Below are 14,695 nucleotides of genomic sequence, written 5' to 3'. Positions count from 1 at the left end.
CTCTATTTGATTGCAGTGTATACTATTTGTTTTTATGCCATTACCACACTGTTTCAACTACTATATTTTTGTAGTAAGCTTTAAAATCAAGATGTGTGAGTCTCCCTGCTTTGTTGTTCTTGTTCAAGATAATTTTGGCTGTTCAGGGACTCTTGAGATTCCCTATACATTTTAGGATGGGATTTTCTGGTTTTGCAAAAAAAAAAAAAAAAGACTGGAATTTTTGATATGGATTACATTGAATCTGTAGATCACTTTGGAGAGTATTGACATCTCAACAATACTGTCTTCTAGTCATGAACATGAGATGTGTTTCCATTTATTTATTTCATCTTAAATTTCTTTCAGCAATGTTTTTGTAGTTTTAATTGTACAAGTCTTTTCACCTCTGTAATTAATTCCTGAGTATTTTTTATTGCCATTGTAAATGGAATTGTTCCTGTAATTTCCTTTTCAGATTGTTCATTGTGTAAAAATGGAACTGATTTTCGCATGCTGACTTTGTATCCTGCTACTTTGCTGAATTTACTTATTTTAACAATTTGTTTATTTTTGGGGTGGAATCTTTGGAGGTTTCTACATATAAGATCATATCTGTGAACAGAGATAAATATACTTACTCCTTTCTGATTTGGATGCCTTTTATTTCCTTTTCTTGCCTAATCGCTCTGGCTAGAACTTCCAGTATGTTGAATAGAAGTGGAAATCCTTGCTTCGTTCATGGTCTTAGAAGAAAAGCTTTCAAGTTTTTCACCATTGAGCATGATGTTTGCCGTGGGATAGTCATAGATGGCTTTTATTATGTTTAGGTAGTTTTCTTTTATTCATAATTTGTTGAGTGTTTTTAATTATGAAAGGGTGTTGACTTTTGTCAGTTACTTTTTCTGCATCAATTGAGATGAGCATGTAGGTTTTTTCCCTTTCATTCTGTTAATGCGGTGTATTAAAGTGATCACTTTTCATATGTTGAACCATCTTTTTATATTCCAGGAATAAATCTCACTTGATCATGGTGTTTAATCCTTTTAATACAGTATTGAATTAATTTTCTAGTATTTTGTTTGGGATTTTTGGATCGGTGTTCATAAGGGATATTGGTCTGTAGTTTCCTTGTAGGTGTCTTTGTCTTGCTTTGGTATCAGGCTGATTTTGGCCTCATAGGATGAGTTAGGAAGTACTTTCTGTCTTTCAGTTTTTTGGAAAAGTTTGAGAAGGATTGATGTTAGTTCGTTAAATATTTAGTAGAATTCACCAGTGAAGCTATCAGGTCCTGGGCTTTTCTTTGTTGGGAAATTTTTGGTTACTAATTCAATCTTACTAGTTTTAGGTGTATTCAGATTATCTGTTTCTTTGTGATTTAGTCTTGGTGGCTTTTGTGTTTTAGGAATTTGTTCATTTCCTTTAGGTTATCTAATATGTTGGTGTGCAGTTGCTCATAGTACTCATATCCTATTTCCTTCCCTTTTTGGTGGTGGGGGGAAATCCTGCTTTTTGTAGAATCAGTTGAAGCATCCCCACTTTCATTTCTGATTTTAGTTATTCTCTATTTCATTCATCTCAGCTCTGATCTTTATGATTTCCTTTTTTCTGCTAGCTTTGGATTTATTCTGTTCTTTCTGTAGGTCTTTAAGTTGTAAAGTTAGGTTGACTGAGATCTTTCTTGTTTTTTAATGTGTTTATAGCTATAAATGGCAGACGCTTAACCACTGAGCCACCCAAGCACCCATAATCCCTTTACATTTAAAGAAGTTACTGATAAGGAGTGATTTCTGTCATTTTGCTGTTTCTTTTCTGTATGTCTTATAGTTCTTTATAGTTTTGTCCCTTATTTTTTGCATTACTCTTGTCTTTTGTGTTTCATTGACTTTTTGTAGTGAAATGTTTGAATTCCTTTTGTGTATATTGCATAGCTCTTTGTAGTTACCATGGGGATTGGGTTTACCATCCTAAAGTTATAACATTCTAATTTGAGTTTGTATCAGTGTAACTTTTATAACATAAAGAAATTCAGCTCCTTTACAGCTTCATCTCAAACTCCTTTTGGTTGTTGATGTCACAAAAATCACATCTTTATGCATAGTGTGCCCCAAAACATACAAATAATTCCTTTAAATATATTAGTCTCTTAAATTATGTAAAAAACAACACAATGAAAGTTATAATACTACTAGCTTCTAGACTAATTACTTTTAGAAAATATATTAGTCTTTTCAGACTCCTTTAGCTTTTGTTTATCTGGAACCGTCTTAATTTCTCCCTCGCTCTTGAAAAGGACAGTTTTGTTGGGTATAGCAGTTCTCGGTTGATACTTTTTCTTTTAGCACTTTGAATAGATTGGCCTGCTGCCTTCTAACTCCTAAAGTTTCTCATGAGAAATCCGCTGATAATCTTATTGAGGCTCCCTTGTGTGTGACAAGTCACTTCTCTCTTGCTCCTTTCAAGATTGTCTCTTTATCTTTGGCTTTTGAAAATTTGATTATAATATGTCCCTTGGTGTGATTCTCTTGTGGGTCTCATCTTACTTAAGAGTTTGTTAAACTTCTTGGATGTTCTCATTCTTCTTTCATCAAATTTGGGAAGTTTTCAGCCATTATTTTTTTAGATATTCTTTCTGTCCCATTCCTCCTTCTTCTGGGACTCCCACAATGCATAGTTGGTTTGTTTGATAGTGTCCCCCAGGTCCCTTAGTCTCTGTTTAATTTTTTTCAATTTTTTTTCTTTCTGTTACTTAGCCTTGATAATTTTCATTGTCCTGTCTTCAAGTTCACTGATTCTTTCTCCTGCCTGCTCAGATTTTTCTTTGAATCCTGTAGTGGATTTTTCATTTCAATTATTGTAATTTTCAGTGCTAGAATTTCTTTATTTCTTTTTAGGTTTCCTATCTCTTTATTGATATTTCCAGTTTATTCATACATTGTAATTACGATTTTTTCCACATCTTCCTTTAGTCTTTGAGCATCTTTAGGGCACTTGTTTTAAAGTCTTTGTAGTGGATCTGCCATCAGATCTTTTTCAAGGACAATTTTTGTTGATTTGTTTTGCTTTGAATAGGGCATACTTTTCTGTTTATTTGTATGCTTTGTGATTTTATTGTTGAAAACTAGACATTTGAATCTAATAGTGTGGTACCTGTGGAAACTAGATTCTGTCCCTTCCCCAGGGTTTGCTGTTTTTAATTATTCTGTCTCCTGTTTTTGTTTTCTTCATGGCTGCAAGGTATCCTTCTGCTGAGGTTCACCCTAGGGTCTTCTCAGGTCTTCTCTGAATCTGTGCTTTTCTCTTGGTATAGGTAGTCACTTTCTAATTTTCCCAGTATATGCAGGGAATTCCTAGCTTTTTCAATGTCCTAGCTTTTAATGTGTGCCTCCTGAAAGGGTAAAAAGAAAAATGAAAGAGCAGGGAAAGGAGGGTTGTAGCCCCCTTATACCTCCTGGAAATCAGTTTATTTGGAGGGGAGGTGCTTGCAGCATTGGTGGAAGGTTCAACAATGACCACCTTCCTTTACATCTGCATCTCTGTGATCAGAGCACAGATCCGTAGTATTTGGAGAACAGAGGCCTTTTTGCCTACATTGGCTCCTGCAAGCTGTGTAAGTTGTTCCAGGAACACATGCACAGCTGCCTGCCATGGGGGTAGGAATGAGGGAATTGACCAAAAATAACTGCAATTTATTATCTAAGCCTTCCTCTCCGAGTTGCAAACTGTCAGTAGATTTACAGAGTTCCAAAGTTCCAAAGATTCCAGTGTTTTCTGTTGTACCAGACTCTACCAGCGCATTTTTGTCTAGGTTGGGAGACAGATTCCTGGTGCTTCCTACTCCACCATCTTCTCAAAATCCTCCCTATATTCCTTTTTAAGTATCAAGATCTGTATAACTTAGCATGTATTTTCACTTATTTTCTTCCATTTCATCTTTTCATCTCTTCTTGTACATGGACAGCTTATCTTCTTTGATCCTCTGATAGGTTTCAAACCCATAGTTTGTCCCCTTCAGGATACATCACTTTTACTTTTCCAACTTGCATTAAATCCCTGAGGCTTACCATCCCTCTGTCCTTTGTTCCTTGGTTTTCCTTTCTTCTATTCTTTCCCTGTTCATCCAAAATAAATTATGAAGTTAGCTTTTCTAAGTGCTGCCATGTTCTCTGCCAAATCATCTCAAATCATTTCAGCCAGCCTTAAAATGTTAAGGGTGGAGGTGGGTACCTATGTTACTTATAGATTATTGCCTGCAGCAAATCGGAAAGTTCTAGGAAGATAAGAAGATGTGGCTCAGTCTTAAAGAGAGGACTGTTTCAAGGGCCATTGTACGTGTTAGCCAGTAGCTCCTCCTTTCTGGGATTTCAAAGCTTTTGTGGTGAAACAAGACTTTCTTCGATTTTGTGGCCTAAATTTCTAAGTAATGTCCAAGTGTACCTTCTGGTTTTGGAACTTGGCACTCTTGGTCATGGAAAAAGCACTAACTGTCTGTTGGTGTCTCATGTGAGAGTGGCCAAGCACCTCTTCTGGATTCTTTCTAGACTGAGATCATGGATTATTTCTTAAAGCCCTTTGTTACTAGATCTCCGTGGTCATCTCTTCTTGACCTTTGACCTGGATTTCTTTGGATCTGGTACTCTGTGATCCTTTTAAATTTTTCTGCCATCCTTCCTTTTTATTGCCAGCACCTTCCTTCTCTAGGGTCCCCACAACTCATTCTTGATTCTTAGTGCTACTCCACTCACAGCAAAAAAAAGGCAGAAGACCTGTCATTTTTCGTGTTTATTCCTCTCCCAACTCCCCTTCTCCTTTCATCTTTTCCTTCTGAGTCAAAAGAACTTTACCAGCCTTGGCCTGCCAAGCCATGTTGGCTTTTGTCACCACTTTCTCTGATTAGCACTGGTGCTGCAGGTATTCGTCACTCCATGCCCACTGATGTCTTCTCATAGACTCCCAGGTTTTTTACATGCCCAGCCTGCTTGCTTCTGTTTTAAGTCTAAGCCTCTTTCTATCATTCTTTCACTCTCCTTCTCACATCCCTCTGTATCAGATCTATTCAGATATCCCACTTCCCGTCTCTCTATCCCCCAGCACATCTTTGCCACAAATTCAAAATGAAGTGTAAGAGGGGACTTCAGAGAGCTGTTAATTTTATCCTTTTATCTAACAGATAAGGAAACTGTGACCAGTCTTTTTGTGGCTTATATAGCCTCACACAAACTGTGACTAGAAAGAATCCAGAAGAGAAAGCAACTTGCCTAAAATTACAAAGTTCATTTGGGTATAGATCTTGACTCCCAGAATATAGTCTCTCCGTGCCCTTCAAACTTTTGTCACTTCTGTCTTCCAAGATTGTCCTTTTGGTAGATACCTCTTTGGGCTCCTTAGAGGTGTTGTAATGTGTTAGGGTGGAAGAGGGGAGGGAAGGGAAGGAGAAAAGGATGTTATAGTACACGGTGTCTCTCCTTTCTAAATCGTTTTACCTGTGTTTACAATTTGTCTTGTTCCAATAATGTTTAAGTCCTCTAGCTGTGCTGTTCTTAATGAGGGCTCAGCTTAAAGGTCATTAAATAAGAGTAGGTGTACATTCATTCAGCAAATATTTACTTAAACTTTTTCTGTGCCTGACTATGTATTGGGCAGTAGGGATGAAGAAGTAAGTCCAGATAGCCCCTAATCTCAAGGAGCTCGTAGCCTGGTGTGATGAAGACTGTGCTTCTGCCATAGAGCAGTGGGAGTAAGAGAACAGGGCTTATAACTGTCTTGGGAAGATAGAAAAACTTCGTTGAGGAAGACAGCTTGAAGCTGGACTTTGCAGGATAAATGGGATTTTTACAAGACACAGAAATCTGATCACTTCTGTGCTCAAAACCCTTCATTGGTGCCCAGTTTTCTCAGTAAAAACCAGTCTTTTTGTGGCCTATATAGCCTCACACAATCTGGTCCGCCTTTACTGTCTGACCTTATATCCTTTTCCCCTCTCCTCAGCCCCCTGCTCCCACACCAGTGGCCTCCTTGCTATTCTTTGAACATACCAGGCACACTCCACCTGCCTCAAGGCCTTTTTTATACCTGTTCTTTCCTCTGTCTAGAGTGGTCTTCTCCCAGATAGACACATGGCTCACTCTTGTCCTTAATCTTGTTTTTTTCCTCCAAAAGCACCTACTCAAGTGATGCCTTCCCTAACCATTCTATTTAAATAGCACTTACTGTCCAGCACTGTTTGTCCCTTCTCCCTGCTTTATTTTTTTCTGTAGCGTGCATAACATACTAAATTATTTTGTTTGCTGCCCTCAGCCTGAGAATATGCTTCAAAAAGAGGGAGTTTGTTGGGGCACCTGACTGGCTTCATTGGTAGAGCATGAGACTCTTGATCTTGGGGTCGTAAGTTCAAACCCCAGGTTGGGTGTGGAGCTTACTTAAAAAAAAAAAAAGACAGGGAGTTTGTTTTTTCTTTTTTGTTTATCCAGTGCCTAGAGCAAGGCCTGGAACAAAAATAACTTCTTGAATGAATTAATGAATGGTCATTCAATAAGAGTCCACTTCCAATAAATACATTGTGTGATTAGATTTTTAAATTTTCATAACTGTGTTCTAAATGTTGTAGGATCTCAGAAGTCCTTGAAAAGTATATTGGAAGTTAATTTCTTGTTTAGAAATTCCAGGTTGACTCTCATTGTTTAGAATAGAATGAGAACATGAGAAAAAAAGAGGAGTAATGAGAATTTCTTTATGAAAATTAAAGTGTCAGGAATGTGACAGAATTTCAAAAAGTTAGGCTATTTGTTTAATGTGGGTGACTATTTATTTCTGTGATCCTTGTTTATTCCCATAATTCTTCTCTAATTGTTACCTCACTCCCCCTTTAAGGTAAGAATTACTAAGCCAAAAAAAGAGAAATGAAAAATAAAAACAGAATTTCCATAAAAATCAGTTGTCTTTTGATTGTGATTTGAGCTCTTACGGATGAGGAGAGAGCTAAGATTTTATAACACAGGCTGAGAAGTCATTGATGAATGAGTGAGCGTATTACTCAGAATGGCATGGCCCCTCCAGCCTGCTGCAATTTTTAAGGTGTGCTGGCCACTCATGTGAAGGCTGATCAGCACTTCGGGGTGCTGATCATAGTTTTTTCCTCTAAGAATATACCAGAGCTACAGCTTGGTATAATTCTTCTCTCTTTTCTTCCTAAATCTTCAGTATGGCAAATTGGTCAAAGAGCTTAGTTCTGACTGTAAACTTCACTATAAAAAGGCATGTCATCTTGGGAGGTAGTGGCTGGAAGTCAGAAGTGCTGGGTTCTGTTCCCTGGTTCTGTCTCATTTTCTCTCCAGTCTTATGTACTCATCTGCATGAGCAGAGGTAGGCCTGAATTAGGCTGTCTCAGAGGCTATTTTAAGCTTGACAGTCTGACATTCCAGTGACAGGTAAAAACTTGTGAGTAGCCAAATAGAGTGTTCCTACTTTTGAGCATCTTTTAGTTGCCTCTGGGAAATGGTCGCTGTTTTCTAGTTTGATTACAGCACTGCTAGATGCAATTGTAGTTAGTGTGACACAGTAGAATACCTAAGGGAGAAATAGCCTTTCCAGAATTCCAGATGTTTCATACAATGTGAGTCAGTGTTATGGTTCTTCTTCCCCAGGAGTAATTGGGGGTGGGCATGGGATGTTTGCTCCCTTCCCTTTCTACTTCGCATTAGGATGCAGTGTAATTGACATTTTAGAGCTGTTACACTTAATGGCTCCTGTCGACGAAAATATATTAATTTAAGAACCTTCAGAAATGCCATTCAAATAAGATCTGTTTCCCATCTTCACACTTCTAAATAATACATTTTTCATCACCTTTACTTTGTATAGCTCTTTTAAATTTGTGCAAATTTTTCTGTCACTTTGTGCCTCCATTCATTTTGGTAATCAGTCTACTTTAAAAGTGAGAAAATCAGGGAGAAAGGGACAGTGGTTAGTAGAAAGAGCCTTTGGTCTAGGAGAACTGGTTGCTAGTCAAACTGATGTGCCTTTGGGCACGTGAGCTTAGTCTTTCTGAGCCTCAGTTGCCTCATCCATAAAATGGGGATGATCCCTGTCTCGCCCTCATTTTGGACTTAGTGGGAGGCTCAGATGATAAAACATATGAAAATGCTTTTGAACTGTTGTGAGGTCTGTAACAGCAACAGTAAAGACAACTTGACTGCAGGCTTCCAGACAGAAAGAGGCAATGCCAGAATTAGCATCAGTGTACTCCCACTCAGCCTGGCACCACCTTCACTATTAGCATCTGAAAGGAGTAATTTTTCTTTCCCTTTTCTCGTCTTACCTGCTTAATTTAGTTTTAGGTAATAATTTTATTAAGGTTTTAATGTTTGACTTGTTTTATTTATTAAGTATGTTTTCCTTCATTCTGCTTTTCAATCTGGTTAGGAAATTTGTACATAGACTCCAGGCAAAATCTCCCTCCTTCAGTGATGCCGCCCCCTGGTTACCCTCACATCCCACAGGCACTGAGCACTCCAGGAACGACAATTGCAGGTAATTTGGGGTGTGTTGTGTTGCAGTTCTTACTCAGAGTGTAATGTTAAAAAGCTTTAGCTGTCCCGGCGTGAGCAAGGCTGTTCAGGAGGGAGTGAGCTCCCTGGTAAGGGAGGATGGAATGACAGTCTGCACAGTTACTTGGCTTCAGTGCTGGGCAAAGAGATTCAAGTGTCACTTGTTGTTTGGACCATATGACCTGAGTCTCTTTGATGCTGTGATTCTAATTATTGTCTTGCCTCTCTAAAGAGGTCCAGGGCCATAGAGCTTGTTCTGGGGTCTTAGGTATCTTTGAAGCTTTTTGACTCTGACGGGACTTGAGCAGGCTTCAGGAACCCGCTTTGATTACCTCCCGTATATTCTCCATTCATTCTGCTGACGTCCCCCCAGCTCTAGATTCTGAGGAAGTCTCTTACAGAGGAGGTAAGTTGCAGGAGTCACGAGTTCATAAACTGTGCCCCCTGGGTTCCTGAATGCAGGATAAGTTACATTTATCAGGGCAGCAAAGGCGGGCACATGGTTAGAGGTGGAAGGTAGCTTAAGGATGATCTAGATGAGGAAGTGCCAGCTCAGGAGTGGAGATAACTTGCCCAGAGCCACCCGTTTTGCTAAGTGACCAAACCAAGACTCAGGTCTTGATATCTGGATTCAGAGTTCGTTGTTGTTCTCATGTACCATACTGCCCTCCACTTAGGCTGCTTGAGGAACAGAAAGGTCATGTGCAGATGTGAATTTAAAACCCCCAAAGAAGTGTGTGCCAGATAGTAGTGAAGGAGGAGTTGGGGCCAAGTGACCTGTTTTTGGATGAACGGGGAGGAGTAAGTGTTATCTGTCCTCAGCACTCACCAGGAACTTGTAGGTGGCAAAATATGGTAGTTCAGACTCTGGAACCAGATTCCCAGGGTTTGCATTCTGGTGCTTTGCCACTTGATAGCTGCCTTAACTTCCTAGTCAACCTCCCTGTCTGTTAAAGGGAGCTCATAACACTGCCTAACTTCTAGGGTTGTTAAGAGAATTCAGTGAGGATTAGATGTAAATCACTTAAATTAGTGCCTGGTGCATAGTAAGAAATTTATAAGTTAAAAAATAAATATGCAGGCATTTCTGCTATACTGTGATATATTGAAAACTGTAGTATTTTATAAAATGGTGCATTAAAAATTACAGGGCTTATCAGAAAAATGAGATTAGCCTCAGGCTGCTTGAAACTTTATAATCAGATCAAGCAAATCAAACAAAACTGCAATAGTCCAGTAAAAATTCCACCACATTAAAAGGATATGTTTAATTCCTAATAAAAGAATGAATTCTGCAAATAAATAGAAATTATTACTTAAGAAAAAAGTCTGGTTTGGAAGGGTGTTTGTCAGAGCTTTGGAGACAAGGGCAGAATGCACCAAAATTGGGGAGCACAAGCTGCACACGGCCACAGTAATCTAAGAAGAGGAGTGTGGAGAGGGTGGGCATCCTGTTCTCCACCCTGGTCTGCCATGGCCTCCCTGCACTCAGCTGTATTGGTGTTCTGTGTTCACCCACTGTTAACTTGGTGGCCCAAAAGTTAACTTGCTGATGAGAATTCAGGATGACCCAGTGTGACTTCACTGGTACGCTGACATCATTCTCCCATCACCATTCTCATGGGAGCCAGTTCATGTTACCGAAATATGTATTGATGCAGGACAGACCAAGAGAAAGGGTTGCATCAGCACTCGGGCACTCCAGCGTTCTTTTTATGCTGTCCTTGCTGCCTCCTGGTGTAATCAAAACAGGCATGGGTTTTGGAGTCAAGTGAACTGAGTTCAAATCTCTTCCCCTTACTAGCTGTACGACCTTGGGTAACTTGCTCCATTCTCTTAAATCCAAGCCCTGCTATCTATAAAATGAGGATCATAAGAGCCACCTCTGTGAAGGCTTCTGAATGGATTAGGAGATCATGTGCGCCAAATGCCTGGCACAAAGGAAGTGCTCAGTAGGCGTTCATTTATTCCTTTCCTCTCTACCCAAGTCACTACTGACACTGCCTCCTTCCTTCCAGGCCATCACGGAGCCATGAACCAGCAGCACATGATGCCTTCCCCAGCCTTCCAGATGCGGCGCTCTCTGCCTCCAGATGACATCCAGGATGACTTTGATTGGGATTCAATTGTGTAGAGCTTGTTTCTGCAAGGCACCAGACTCCAGCGTCACCTTTCTGTGCAGTGAAGGGAAAGGTTGAAGAGAATCCAGTTGAGAAAACAAAGTTGCTAATCACTTTACCAATGTTGTCAAAATTTCTTTTGAAGACAATCAAAAAGATTTTAGCTGGATAACTTACTGCTTTTATCTGACCCAGACAAGTACTACATGTTTGTCTCCCTGCCAGCTGCCCTGTGTAGCTCCTAACTGTTGTGTGATTTGAACAGCTTTTGCATATTTGTGTCCGTTTGATGTTGACCACAAGTGCCAGACTGATTTTTCAGGCAGAGCCTATTTTGCTGCAAGCAGTTTATAGATACGTATGTGTAAATATATGTACAAAAATTACTGAAAGGCTTCAGTTTTTCTAATTGGATTATTACGTCTTGAAAAGAAAGTTACTGTGAGTTTTTATTCCTTGTTAGGCTATTTTCTGCAGGATGCTTTTAACTGATACAGGCAACTGAAAGGAAATAGATTTTTTCAAAGCCCAGTTCCCCTTATTTAATCTTTTTCAGAAATGTGGGTATTGAGTTCTACTCAGTAAGTCAAAGAACCCAGAGTTTGATACTCTCCAAACAATCCAGAGGGGCATGTTTTTCCTGAGCAGCATAAAGAACTGACCAAATTTGTTTTGATGGTTGGGGGATTGCGGAGTTTATGTTGTACTTAGTCAATGTCTGTTTTTCGAAATCTGCATTATAACAGTTCTAAAATGTATTTGATCAGTTAGCAGCTGGGCATTGCTTGGCTCTTTAACAAAATCATTGCCTCCATATTCACTCATGTATTTATTATTTTCAAAAGTATTATTTTAATATTTATTGCTGCCTTCTGTGAATGCTCAGCTCCTGTTGGGTTCATTAAGGAGAAGTGCGGTGTCTGAAAGCACAGAATTGTTTTTCTTAAGAGTTTACAGACAAGACAATCAGAGAGATTGTGTCGTTCTCTTTATCGTCGCTCCTTTTACCATGTGAGTATATTTCTCTATCTTAGCATTCCTGCTGATATGTATTAGCTAAATAGGATTTTTCTGGAATTCGAATCAGAGTTCATTTGGGCAATAGAACAACAGGGCACTGTTTATAATGCAAGTTTCCTCACTTATTCTCTTTCCATTTAGGAAGCACTGAAAGGAGGATAGAGCCACACACAGATTTTATTTGCCTTAGTCTTCAGTGCAGATATCCTTAAGTGGTCTGCTGTTTCTGTTGTCCTGTGTGTCTTGTGTATGCATGACATTGGGTTACTTTCTTTGAAACTCAGCGTACCTCGTTGGGGTTTTTATTGTTTTTTTTTTGTTTCATCTTGTATCATAGTTACTTTGCATGGATTGATTGTCTTAGTTTTATAATAAAAGTAACAGAAATGAGATTTTTTTTTTAAATGAATAGATTTTGAATTGGTTCTTTAGACCATAAAAAAGGCAGAATTTCTTTCAGTTATAATGGGGGAATGATATGTTCCATCAAATCAAGGATTAATAACTGCTCACTGGTTGCTTTTTAGCATCTCTAGTCTCTATATGCTTTAAATCACTTTAGTTAGCCTTAGTGATAATGTGGTTGAGTGTTCTCTACTTGAACTAAACAGACATCTTTGTTTCTGTATGTGTGTATGTGAGAGTGTTTGTCAACGTGTGTGGGTACTTTTTTTTTTTTAATGGAGTGTTGCCTTTAATGAATCACTGGGAAGCCAGCCATAGTAAAGGCTGGTGAGGTTGGGGAGAAAGGAAGGGCTTTATGTTCCTGTTGTTTGGACCCTGCTTGGCATGAAAAAAGAAGCTCAGTTCCAGCCCCTTGGATCAGTGAAAATCCCAAGATTCTGGCAAGGCAGCCAATAGGCCCCTCTTACACAGATCAGAGGCAAGATGAGATAGCAGCCTGCAGAGCAAAAACTTGAAAAAATGGGGGGAGGGAGGACTTTCAATAGTCTGCTCAAGTCACTGTTTTCTAGATACCAAAATAGCTGTTTTGAAACTTTAAATTGCTTGGGTAGCAATGTGCACTTTAAACAATTTGGGTATTGGAATGCAGTCTTACCTTGAATGATTTGAGTAGAAACCACTGATGAAGATTTTTACAAATTTTGTGAAGCTAATTTCCCATTTGGCAATCATTTACTGATTTGCAGTGATCAATATTTTTATGAGAATTTAAACTTACCACAAATGGCCCTGGAGGCAGAGCCTCCACTAAGACCCATCACACTCTTGTGATGCAGGTGGCCCGGGAGCCCAAGACAGGCCTTCTCAGTGGGCTTTAGCCAGGCAGAGCTACCTGGTGAGGTGCAGAGCATCCCCTCTAGTGGCTGTTTCAGTTGGTAGTTGTTAATGCAGAGCAAGTTCTGTTTTGGGCTTAAATTGAAGACTGTTGGGGAAAAGAATAAATGCATATAATCAAACGGGGGTACTCTGTCCAGAAAAATAATCCGACTGGCATTTGTGGCAGTTTTTTGAAATGTAAATGTATTCATGTGTGTTCTTGTAAATAATATGTCTCTCAGATGTCCTTTTGAAGTGGGAGGGAATCAATCCGGGGATTATTTCAAATGGAATAGAGTATTTTGATATTGTTCATTCAGAGGGTGATGTGTACATATCTATATTGTATATATGTGATGAAAATGCATTGGCTTTTTGTGCAAACACAATCTGCTCTCTGTACTGCTGTCGGACAGTCAGTGTTTTAATGTTTCTACAATTTTGCTATTGCACGATTTCATATTTTGCCTCTATGATGAACGGCACCCATTCTTTGTAACTGTTTAGTGCTGTAAAGAAATACCCCAAGTGTCATTAGGATTGTTGCTGCCAGAACTGATATGCATGAATGGCACTTAAAATAAATATATTATGTTAACTCTATTTATAACACCAGTTGGCCTGTGTCATTTGCTACAATTGAGGGAACAAGATTGGAGCCAGTCCCGACGCAGAAACTTGGAGACAGTCCTTGTGGTCTTGGAGATTGTGTCCCAGGTGTTGCTGCCTTTAGGGATATCTCACTAGCTCTATAAACTTGGGGAACCTACTTAGTTTCTCTGAGCCTCATTTTCCTCATTTGCAGTGTCTTCAAAATGAGGATAATACCTATGTCCTAAGAGTTGTAGTGGGATTAAATTAATGCATTTAAACATTTAGAACAGTAAAAGTGCTCAGCATGTGCCAGGTGCTGTGCTAAGTAGATACTGTTATCTTCATTTTACAATGTGGTTACAACTCGGAGGTATAGTGGCTTACCCAGATCCTTTATTGGAAGTGACAGAGCTGAGTTTGAATCCAGGTTATTTGATTCCAATATCATGTTCTTTTACATCATCCTCTGTTACTTCCAAGAAATTCCCCTACCCTACCCGCATCCTTGACCCCATTCTTGCCCCCACATGTGCCTGCCCAGAGAGCTACCTCCTAAAGGTGAAAGTGGAGCTTCTTAACGTTTGTTGAACACACGCTCTGTCAGCCTTCCCAGGAGAAAGCCACAACTCCTGCCTTTAGTGAGTGCAGACTTAGCCAGGACAGGCAACAGACACCAGCTCAGGGGCACAGCCCAGGGGAGCTGCTCTGAAGATGCACCCTGGCAGGGCAAGATTCTGGTGGTGAGGAGTTAGGTTATGCTGAGGGCTGAGGCAGTGGTCTAGGAAGGCCTCAGCCTGACATGGGCTACTTAAGTTTGAGTCTTCAGAGGGTCCTGGACAGATAGGAGGTTTTTCCATTTATACCACTGCTATGAGCCAGGCATGAAAGCTAGACTAGCATAGGGGTGGGGATTGAAGCGGAAGAAGTGATGGTTTGCTGGTAAAGAACCAAGCACAGCAGTCCTATAAGTGGTGGGGTCCCAACTTCATTGATACGGAAACAGGTCAGAGGCTAAGCACTAGGCAGACCAACAATACAGGTGGAAGTGGACTTGAAGCTGCAGTCTGCCTAACTTGAAGGGGAGGGCTTCCTGCCAATCCCATAATCCTGCCCAGGGCCTCTTGCTACTTTTAACTGAACCCGTCCATCACTGCC

At 39.8% G+C, this 14,695-nt stretch overlaps 1 protein-coding gene across 7 annotated transcripts in view; it reads left to right on the top strand.

Annotated features, from left to right (window-relative positions):
• Positions 1–13,549, top strand: part of FOXJ3 (forkhead box J3) — a 144,007-nt gene extending 130,458 nt beyond the window's left edge. For all 7 annotated transcript variants that reach the window (XM_081818232.1, XM_081818228.1, XM_081818230.1 and 4 more), the window contains 2 exons: positions 8,401–8,508; positions 10,544–13,549. In XM_081818232.1, coding sequence (XP_081674358.1) covers positions 8,401–8,508; positions 10,544–10,659 — 224 coding nt within the window. In that variant the 3' untranslated portion in view covers positions 10,660–13,549. The remainder of the gene's footprint in view (positions 1–8,400; positions 8,509–10,543) is intronic.
• The last annotated feature ends 1,146 nt before the right edge of the window (positions 13,550–14,695 follow it).

This window comes from Leptonychotes weddellii, chromosome 4 (genome assembly GCF_054177405.1).
Source record: "Leptonychotes weddellii isolate Sample4059 chromosome 4, ASM5417740v2, whole genome shotgun sequence".
Lineage (NCBI taxonomy): Eukaryota > Metazoa > Chordata > Mammalia > Carnivora > Phocidae > Leptonychotes > Leptonychotes weddellii.
Note: the sequence above shows the minus strand (reverse complement) of the source record. Positions and strands in the feature narration are given on the sequence as shown.